The sequence below is a fragment of the Lotus japonicus genome, chromosome 2 (assembly GCF_012489685.1).
Source record: "Lotus japonicus ecotype B-129 chromosome 2, LjGifu_v1.2".
Classification (NCBI taxonomy): Eukaryota; Viridiplantae; Streptophyta; class Magnoliopsida; order Fabales; family Fabaceae; genus Lotus; species Lotus japonicus.
Genome location: NC_080042.1, coordinates 73,651,091 through 73,662,388, shown reverse-complemented (window position 1 = coordinate 73,662,388; position 11,298 = coordinate 73,651,091). Strand labels below are relative to the sequence as shown.

At 34.5% G+C, this 11,298-nt stretch overlaps 1 protein-coding gene across 3 annotated transcripts; it reads left to right on the top strand.

Annotated features, from left to right (window-relative positions):
• The first annotated feature begins 4,055 nt into the window (after positions 1-4,055).
• On the top strand, positions 4,056-9,632 carry LOC130739446 (transcription factor TCP13-like). Of its 3 annotated transcripts, none has more exons than XM_057591738.1 (3): positions 4,056-5,469; positions 7,203-7,369; positions 8,343-9,632. In XM_057591738.1, the coding sequence occupies exon 3, from the start codon at positions 8,412-8,414 to the stop codon at positions 9,339-9,341; it is 930 nt and encodes a 309-aa protein (XP_057447721.1). In that variant the 5' UTR covers positions 4,056-5,469; positions 7,203-7,369; positions 8,343-8,411; the 3' UTR covers positions 9,342-9,632. The 3 variants fall into 3 exon arrangements, with proteins under 3 accessions (XP_057447721.1, XP_057447722.1, XP_057447720.1); XM_057591739.1 differs by having other exon boundaries at positions 7,203-7,407; positions 8,340-9,632; XM_057591737.1 differs by having other exon boundaries at positions 4,057-5,469; positions 7,203-7,407.
• The last annotated feature ends 1,666 nt before the right edge of the window (positions 9,633-11,298 follow it).

Sequence of the window (11,298 nt, the reverse complement as noted above, 5' to 3'; positions counted from 1 at the left end):
TTCACTTTTTATACAAACATCAAAACATTAAATTATTCATTGATGATTCCTTTACTGTTGTGTTTCCCATTTTACATACTCCCTCCGTTCCTTATTATAATGTCATTTTTTAGTGTTTTTCTCGTTCCTAAATATAAGTTAATTTACGAAATCAATGATCATTAGTTATTTTTTTTTCAAAACTATCCTCATATTTAATATGAAAAAGACAATGAGATTTTGAAATAATAACTTGAAGAGAGAAATTAATAAGAAATTAAATGAGGGTAATCTAGAAAAGTGAATAATTTTTTTACAAATGTATTGTCTATAACTACTTTTTTTAATCTAAGAGAATTAGGTAAAATTAACGTATATATACAAACGGAGGGAGTATAAATGATACAATATCAACATAGAAAACCGTAAATGAACAACACATCACTATTGAGTTTCATAGCTCTTTACTCATTATTCTTTATGTGTATATGTTTTGAGCTTTGAGATTCGTCTTCTTGCCATATATCATGTGGTGTCTCTTTCTATACAGTTTTGGAACGTCCATTTCCACATAGTGCAACTACATTTATCTAAAGGAGCTTGTGGTGGTGTTGTCCAAGGACAAAATTTGTCTTTAGTTTCACTTTAGGAAGCCAATTCATGACATAGAGATACAACCAAACGAAGTAAACCTTATACAAATCAACATTCAAAAATTGTCAAGAAAACTAAAACCTACATACTAGTTCGAAATACCAGACTTGCATGTGTCAAGTGGTCGTTGGTCCTAAATTCCACTTTGACAAACTACTTAATAGCATATTTTATTATATACAACTATCACAAAAGACACAACCTAGTAAAGTAAAACTCATAGAAGTCAGCAAAGATTTTTTAAGTGAAATAAAACACAAAAGTCAATAACTTATAAAAAAATAAAAAAGCCATACAACCAGCGGAAGGTAGTGAATACGGTGGCGGTGCGGTAGAGGAGGACACAAAACAATGGAGCATTTCCTGACAGTGGGAGTGAGGCGGCGACACAACAATGCGGTGGCAAAAAAGGATAGGTCGAGGAAGAGAGTGAGAGTGGCAGATTTGGGGTTGAGGGAGAGGGATGGCAAGGAGGAATGATGCAGTGCGAGTAAGGGTTGGGTTGGTAGATACAATGGCGATAGGCGGCGCATCAGCATGTAAGAGGGTAGCGTCACTGTTAGAGTCCCGCATTGGCTAGAGATGTGGCCAAGCAATTGCTTATATAGAATAATTATATGTACACACCTAAAAAATGAGGTGTGGAGAGGTGAAGGAAGAGAGAGATAGAAAGAAAGGAGAGAGAAAGTAAAGATATGATAAATGATTTGATTGATAGAGAAAAGAGAAAAAAATAGAAATGAATGTGGAAAAGAAATGGAAAGGTGTGTATATATCATAACTCGCTTATATATGGTTGTGCACAACGACAAATCCACGTGAAACACTATGGGGGCAAATGCCCCCACCGTTTTTTTTGGAAAAAAAAGTTTAACAAGAGTAATAAACTAGCAAAAGACTAAATTATGCCCCCAACACCAATAGTTTACCAATAGTATGCCCCCACGTAAAAGTTTTTTTTTTTATGTACTACATTGAATGCCCCCATATATAGTATTAGTATTGGTCTGTGGGATAATGGATAGTTTTAGAGGAGTACAAACTATACTTTTTTATAGTATTAATGTATTTTTAGTGCTATAAATTTATATGTATAATTTAAAATATATATATATATATATATATATATATATATATATATATAAAAGCTGTCCCACAGCTTAAAATTCCTGGATCCGTCACTGGTTTTGCAAACCTTAACTCTTGAGTTAGCTTTTGGGTTGAGTTAGGCCTCCTTCATGGTATCAGAGCCTATCCTAGATTCATTTGTTGTTTGTTGTGGAGACCTCCCATTATTGAGCCACCCGTTGTTGTTGATCCCATGTTCCAGGTTGTTCAGTCCTGGACGTGAGGGGGTGTGTTAGAAGTCCCACATTGGCTAGAGATAGAGCATAAATAACATTTATAAGGGTAGTGCAAACAGGGGCAGAGCCACCGGGGTGGCTTACCGGTGCTCCGCACCCCCGAAAATTTTAAATTTTCATAACGATACTATGTATAAAAAATTTCTAGCACCGATAAAAAAGATAATATAAAATAAAAGTTAGTAGGAATCAAAAGTCACTTGGTGGTCCATTCCCAAAACAATATTATTGTGAGAGTGAACTACCATTATACTAGGTGCAACTCTTGAATTTTAAATGACGTTTTAAGTTATTTATACAGCCAAATATTAACATCATTGATCATTATGATAAATATTTCATACTAATTATTATGTGTTATTTTCTATTATTTTTTTAGATAACAAACACAGTTTTTTGTTGGGATCTTTTATACTCAAACTAATTGTATATTTCTTTTATTTATAAAAAATATCAATTGAAAAAATTATATTTGATAAAATGTATAAAATATTAGATTTCTATGTGAAAAGTTTTGTAATTCTTGTGTTTCAACACAAAAGTGAAATAGAAAAAGTATCACATTTCTACATTTTCATTAATTACGTTTTCACACTCATAACATACTTTATTACGTTTACATGACATTTTTAAAAAAGATAAAAACATACTCAGATACATTTTTCTCCCTTAACATACTTAATATGTGATCGTATCCGAACATACTCTGAATTCACGAGGAAAAAAATTCTTTTTAATAATTGTGAATGTTTGGATACACAATAAAAATCACGCTAAGGCAAAATGATAGTCGACAAAAGCAATTTTACATTAAGTTTGTCCACTATAATTTTTTTTAAGTTTTACCAAACATGCATATATAAATCATTTGTTTGATCTATAGTCCCCCGACGTGCAAATCATGGCTACGCCCCTAAGTGCAAACCTCAACTCTTAAGCTAGCTTTTGGGTTGAGTTAGGCCTCCTTCATGGTATCAGAGCCAATGGTTGTTTGACCATAGGCCTGGGCCCCTATCCTAGATCTATTTGTTGTGGAGACCTCCCATATTTGGGCCATCCGTTTCATTCCACACTCCAGATGTTCTACGCTGGGCGTGAGGGGGTGTGTTAGAGTCCCACATTGGCTAGAGATGTGGCCAAGCAATTGCTTATATATGGTTATGCAAACCTTGACTCTTGAGCTAGCTTTTGGGTTGAGTTAGGCCTCCTTCAGTCACGATAGTGGATCATGAAAAAGGTGGTTTCGCGACAGTTGTCGCAGTGGTGTCGTGGCAGTGGGTTGGGGTGGCACATCAAAATTGGTGGCAGAGGGGGTGGAGGTGAGGGTTAGAGAGAGTGAACTGGGGGTGGAAGCCTGGAAGGGGGAGAGGTGGGGCGTGCGAGGGGTAGAAGCGAAGTCATGTGAGGTAGTGGAAGCGAGGCGATGGCTGTTCAGGGTGCATGTGTGAGGGCTTCAAATCAATGTGAGGGTTGGGCTTGAGTAGGGAAGAGGATGGAGTGGCTTATAAGGACGATTAAATGGAGAAACCAACTAATATAAGCTTGGCCGACGCTATGTTGTGGAACTATGATATCGATCGGACCCAGTTCAACCTAGTGTCGATCAAAGCTAATTTGGCCGGTAAAATTTGCGTCGGTCTCGCACCGTCACTAGTTGACGTTAGGCAAACACTAAGTTGACCGATGGTTTGAACATCTGTCAGAGCTGACACTATAATAACAAGAGCTGACGTTATAATTGCAGGTTAGCTAACACCATTGTTAAGTGTGATTTATTTTCACACTTTGCGTTGGTTGACCCAACGCTAAAGAATAAAAATTAGCACCCGTGTCAGGACCATCGTCGACCGACATTAATTTTTTTTTACGTTAAAACGAGTCTTTTCTTGTAGTAGCTAGTGAGAGAAAAGGCTGTTCAAACATGTTTATATTCTATTGATATTAACTTTGCTAACTAATTGTTGAGGTCAAAATTATCTTTCTTGAAGTGTTTTCAGTAACACGTATGAATTAACTACTTTTAGCCAGAACTTAACAAAAGGATGAGAAAATACAGTCTTTAGACACTACTGCCGCGCTTCTTGTCCTGAAGCTTCTGCTTCTGCTAACTGATGCATTCTGGGTATTCAGAAAGGTGAGAGCGATGAGTCATATTAAAGCTCTGAGCAAGGGGTTTTATCATGAGTCTGTGGACCATTTATTGGACCATAATTGTACTCTTTTCAGTACTGACCCAGTTGTCAGAAGTCAGAACTTTCTTGAGATACTCGTCACTGCTTGTTCTTAACATCCAATTAAGCCCTATTCATGAATTTTTCCTTGAGATTTTTAATTCTTTGTCTCTTTGTGAAGAAAGATAAATAGCACTGGAAGTCTGGTTTAATTTCTCTGGAAGCATGCAGCATCTCCAACAGTTAAAAAGAATATAATCTTTTGCTTTCTCCTTTCAGAAAAAAGCAGGAGGCAAACTTTGGTTTTTATTTCTCTTACTTCATCTTCATAGTTCATTCTCCTGCTTATATTCTTTCTCATATATACTTTTTATATATATATGTTTTGTTTGGTGTTAACCAAGTAATAGGGTGTATTGCAGACACTGGATATGGCCTGCTTTTACTCACTTCCCTATATGTCACTGCATTGCACTTTATCTATTTCTTGAATTTCTATCATGATTCATTAAAATAAGGTTATATCAATATTGATGAACTTTTCCATTTACTCATGCTTTTTTCCTTCTTGTTTTGAAATATGCTTTTATTCAACTACTAGCTTGGAGTGATGAAATTTCAAGTTTCTGTTAGTATCTAGATATATTACTTGTTGTTTGAAGTTTTATGTTAATCTGCCGGTGCATCCAATTCTTACAGATATGAACAGACATAGACAAGGATGTGTTTTAGGTTTTTCATGTCATGCACTATTTGTGTGAAATGGATTATTGGAAGCAATAAAATTAGTTATAGTTTGCTTTTTATGCAACATTAAACAAAATCACTGGAATATAGTTCCTTAATACTAAACAAACCAGCAAAAGGAATATTGTATCTTTTGGAATATTAATTAGTCCATACTCCAAACATGAACACAATCACTGGATCATGTCAGTAGCACCAAAATTATGTAAACATGAACCTGTTTGAAATTTTGGCTATTCTATATAAAACTACTACAGTGAGCTTGATTAAGTTTTCTATATTATTAACATGAAGAGCTAATCAGTCATGATCAGTTTTCTTTGAATATTATGTTTTCAGGGCTTGACCATTTTCTAGGTGAATCAACGTTAAATAGTGAAGGAAGTTTTTAATAGTAATTTTCTTCAGTTTTGTGGGTGAAGTTTTAGGGTTTTAAAGTTGGTATCTATCCACATCCAGCTCTCCCTGATGATGAAGCTAGCAATCAATTAATGGAGGCTAAACACATTTCCAAATCCTCTTTGCCAAATGAAGAAGAGAAGAAATAATCTTGCGTACGTTTCTTATCTTAATACATTATTGACTTTTCTTTTGAATTAGAAAGCATGCGCTTATATTATATAATCCAATTGTGGTCTCAGATGTGTGTATTACATAGCTCCTCATCAGATAAAATCTCACAACTTGCCCCCATGCAATGGAATTGTGTGGTCCTAATTAATCCTATATAAGGGACTACTGTTGCAAAAAGATAACATGTATATTTTGGTCCCTCACCCATACATGCGTAGATTTGCTTTTGAATTTTGATACATTCATACATATTTTCTTTTATTTTTTATCCAATTTTCACATTTTCCCTTAAGTGTGGAAAGAATATTAAATGAATTGATTTTTATCGTTACATTATATACATGTTTAGATATACGGTAAAAAATAATTATAAAGTCAAAATAGTCATTTTATACTTATAAAACTTAAGGAAAACTGCTTCACTCCCAGGCCCTCGTCATTTTTGCTTACTCAAAATTTTCACCGACTATCCAAATTTGTGTGGTATTGTTCGTCACTTTGGCCCGTTTTTTTTGCTCTAAAAACTAGAAAAAAATTAAATACCTCTATTTCTTTGTAATTTTGACTTATCGTAATTTTTCAGCATCCATCTAAAATGCATGATATTGTTTGAAGTTGTTATCTTACCCAAAGGCATGTCAGTACTTGGAACTAGACACCTCAACTTTTGAATCTCACTAAATGACTTATCCAAAGTGAATTTCTCTGTTTCCTCACCATGTGATGCATGCCTCCCTAGTTATGTTGTTGTTTTCTACGCCTCATTCCCCTTTTATGATCTTTTCTTTTCTTTTATTTTTTCATTGTGTTATTCCAAGTCTTATTCCTAAGAGTAAAGTATGTAGGTGAGGAGTTATATGTGTGAAAGGTATTATTTTCCTAATCTAGAATTAAGAAGTTTAGCTTACCAAATAAATGAAAAAAATGTGAACCTAGCTAGGAAGCCTGATGCTCTTATAATGTTACGTTAATTTCTTAATTTTTTTTTATTGATTAATGGTCTAATGCTTATGTTATGCCCTTTCTTCCAAAGTTTTTCGAGCCTGTTCATGAACCGGCCAAAATCTCTTGCAATTTTGAATTCACTTTTACTTTTATTAGAATAACAACTTGGATTTGGATCCTCTCCAACTGCTGGAGGGTCCAGCAAAGTATACCACCATTAAAAAAATTTAGTGTTTAAATTACTTTTTCACCCTCAACACATTTCAAACATTAATTATTTTGATCTATGGCTATAAATGAGCCGTAGAGGCTGGACAGGATTTTGGGCTCGAGAGGATCCCGAATCACCCATAAAACCTATTCATTATAGCTTTTTGCTAACACTATATTTCCCCCACACAATTTTTTTTTACAGAGTTTTTTAAACATGCTTATAAATTATTTCACGCACCTTGCCATAAATAGAAAGCAGGCAGTAATTTAGGTGGCTTTGATCTTAATGAAGACATTATTTTCCTTGACAAGGGCAAAGGCAAACATGTACCAATGACAACATATACCAAAAAATATCAGCACTAAGACCTTCTAGTGAACTGTTTTTTTTTTTCTTTTTTGGATAAATCATCTAGTGAACTGGTATCATCAAAGAAATCATTGTCAATCATGCCACCATGCCATAAAATGATAAGATATGTAGACTGCCAAATTTATTTGACCAATAGGGTAATATCTCACGTGGCCTACTATGTGCCATTCCTTTATCTTTCAGTGCGGCGTGGTCGGTTCCATTCCGGCATCTTCCTCCTTTTCCAAGCTAGCTGCGGACTCAACTTAATTCTCTTCACCAAATTTATTCTATGCCAATAATCAAATCAAACCAAAGCCAAGTTTGGAACCTTCATATATAGTTCTTCTATCCTTGGCGTCAAAAGCAAGGTGCGCACTAGCTCCTTCTCTCAAAACAGTGGTAGTAGGTAATTCATTCGCCTTTTTTGCTAGATATATATTATATATTTTTTCATCTACATCTAGGGTTTGTATTAGCCTCTTCTCAATTATACATGTTTGCCATGCGAAACTTGTTCCAATACTTTATGTTTTCCACAACTATAGTACTCCTAAACTCCTAATTGCACGTACCCCATTAATTCCTTTACTTTGCTATATGCGTTTCTTTCACTGAAACCATATATATCTTGCTGCGAACATTTTCATATATAGATCAATATGGTATGAGATATATGCTTTTTCCGATGATTGCAGAGTTACTATGAATTGTTTTTGTTGTATATTTTCTTGGCTTTTTGTTGTTGTTCTAGCTCATCTCAAAGTCACAATTGAATGTGATGCTGCTAGCTAGCAAGAAATCTCCTTGTTATCATTTTGTTGAAATTTATGTATGCATCTAATTTTAAGGAGTTGGAACTTAGTTCATTTATTTATTTTTAAGAATAAATTAACCCCCTAGCTATTATTTAAAGTGAGAGTTTAATTCTTCATTTTTAAAGAAAACAAGAGAAATTTGAACTATTAGTTAGATAAAAAAAAACTATGAATTATATATAATACACTTTGACATTCTTATAATAAGACCTCAGATCCTTTACTTTTTCTTCCAAAGTAAACCTATTATTTAGATAAGTCAAACTCATGTTATCAGGAAAAATTTGATGAGTTAACATCATAATCCTTTTTGAACATAGGTCAATCGGTTTTGTTAATGAAATTTTTTAGTAGCTAGAGTGTTGGAGTGTTTTTTAATTTTTTTTGAGAGGGTTGTTCTCAGAAATGTTCTCATGAATAATATCGATCAATATGTTTTTAGAATTTTTTTTTCTCAAAGAAACAGTTTTTTCTATCCATTTTGTATTATTTTTCTCAATATGGATTTCATGGTTTTCTGAAGCAGATACTAGGAGCAACAACCATAAATTTCATTGTTGAAGGTGCAACATTCTACAATGGAAAACCAGCAATAATGACAGAAACTATATTTAAGATGAATAAACGCGGTCCAACAGAAGCTGCAGATTTTCCATTAAAACAGGAAGGCCTTTCAAGTCATGATGATGATAAGGTCGCAAAGGCTTCAGCAGCGAGCTCATCAGCATCCTCACAATGGCTGAAGTTGAAGGATCCAAGGATTGTGAGAGTGTCTCGCGCCTTCGGAGGGAAAGACAGGCACAGCAAGGTGTGCACAATAAGAGGACTGAGAGACAGGAGAGTGAGACTATCAGTCCCCACTGCCATTCTCCTCTATGATCTCCAAGATAGGCTTGGACTCAACCAACCAAGCAAAGTTGTTGATTGGTTGCTCAATGCAGCTAAGCATGAAATTGATGAACTCCCACCTTTGCCTATTCCCCCAGGAAACATCACCCTTGGTTATCCATCTCTTGTTAGCCCAAATACAACTCTCTGGAAATCAAAGCCTAAAGAAGTAGTGGTTACTGAAAAAGACAATTGGGTAAGTAGAAATGAAGATGAGGATGTTAAACAAGGAAGCAATGAAGATGTTTTGCCAAACAATGTATTTCCAATTAGAGCAAATCATCCATCATTTCTTGGCTTGCTGAATACTGTTCATCCACTTGGTTATAATCAGTTTGAGCCTTCAGCTAATGTTGGTCATTTGGCAAACCTTGGATTTGTAAACCAAGGAGATATACCCAGCAATATTAATGCTGTGACTTTCCCTTCAACATTGACTTTATCAACTCAGCCATATTTTCCTTCACATGTGGGAGCAATGGAGATGGATCCAAGACAAATCAACCACTATCAAATGTTGAGTTCAAGTTCTCAGAATTTAACCATTTGTGATGATCTTCATTCATCTCAGCATCTCATGAGCCAATCTGGGAAACCATTCAGCTTTGTTGGGAAGTTCAACTTCAAGCAGAATTAGCTACAAAAGTTACTCTTACAACATTCTTCTCCTCTTACAAACATGTGGATGGATCATGATCATGACAGTGAGAAGTTCATTTTAGTTATCGGTTTGGAGAATCATTTTGCTTTCGTTAAATTAGATATGTTTTGATTGTATGATTTTCCAGTTTTATAGGTAAGAAGACTTAAACTTCTCCATTAGTTTCATCTATATGGTTTGTAAAGGTCTACAAATAACAAAGAATGATTTTTTTTCATGGGGAAGAGATTTCCTGAAGTGATAAAGAATTGTTCCACTAAAGAGAAAGCATGCTTATATAAGTTTAATTACTAGTCTCTCTTGTACGTTGAGAAAGGTCAGAAGTTGGAATTAAGATTTTTCATTTTCTAGGGTGTATACAACATGCTCAGATAGCTTATTAATCAACGTAAGTATTTTGTTGTGTATTAAGAACATGGATATGAATACAGAGCTTGAGTCATTAAGGACTGTAGTATTGTCACGAAGGCGTAAAGAATTTAGAGTCGAAGTATTTTCCACTGATAAAACACTTTCATCCCTAATAAATGGTGTTTTTTTTCGTTCAATCTAGGAAAGTTGCCAATGAGACCTTTAACCACAACCTACATATAACGTCGGTAATTTTCCTATAGAAAACGCCATTTGTAATTTACCAACGACTGCAATTGTCGGAAAATACACTGACCAACAAAGTTGTTGTAAAATTACCAACAATTTTCTAGATTCAACAAGCTAAATACCGACGACTTTTTTCCTTGGGTAAGCCCATTAACAATAGTTTTAGGTAGTGACCAACGGTTTTTGGTCACTGGTAATTGACAATTTAAAATGTACGATAGGGTCTTCAATCCAGAGGAGTACTTGGAGGACTTGAAGACGAAAATGATGAGAAATGGAGAAAATGAATGAATGATCACCTGAAGTGCAAGCTCTTTCAAGACACACTCACAATTCACAAAATCGGCTCTAACATGGTTTATAACATCCCAACCCCGTATGTCCAAACCTTGAATATTTCTTGAACAAATTCTTCTTGGATAACGTCTCTACTCTACAAAAGAAAAAGGTTTCCCTAGCTATCTTATTTAATACTACTTCTGTTCCAAAACTATTTTAGTTTTAACTTTTTTGTTTTGTTCTAAAATCATTACTGTTTTACATATCCAAAGCACTTGAAGATTTCATCTTGATTACTGAATTCATGTACTCTTTTTCCTTCACCAGGTTTTCCAATGAGTTTTTTCCTGATAAGGTTTTAATGAGGCAGGTTTCTTTAATTTGTCTTCAAAGAGGTGGTGGGTGGTGGGTTTTACTATTAGGAGGTTCATTGTTGCTGGTATGTATAGTTACTACTTTAATTTTTTCTCCTCTCCTCTTCCTATTTGTATTGGGTTGAAGTACCCCCTGTGCTTCGCTTCAATATAATTCATATTGCTTATAAAAAAAAACATATCCAAAGCACTTTATCTCATTCTTTTCCATGCATGCCCTCATTTAATATTGTATTTCCTAAGTACCACAACTTATTTCCACCAATCACAATTCTCATCAATTAGTAGACTAATGATTTTTATTCTCTCTCTTTCATATAACTCATAATTAAATAAGGGTGTTTCAGTCAAATTATAACATAAATTAATGAACTTTTAAGCTTTGTGTATAACCTTAAACAAAAATAGGTTTGGAACGGAGGGAGTATATGACGATTCCTGGTGAGCCCTTACAGGAGTATTGGCTGCTCGATTCTCCTTTTTTTATAAGCCATATAGATTAATGAGGAAAACAGATGTGCCCAACCCATTACAACAAGATAGAATAACAAAGAAGAAATCAGCTTACATAGATCTATAGATACACAGAGTTTGTTTGCAGTTTTTTAAACAGTTTTCAGTTTTAAAAACTGAACACTTGTTTGGTATGAAATGTTTTCAAAAACTGTTTTTGAAAACGG

Coding starts and splice junctions, on each gene's coding strand:
- LOC130739446 (XM_057591738.1), top strand. CDS start 8,412: ATGACAGAAACTATATTTAAGATGAATAAACGCGGTCCAACAGAAGCT.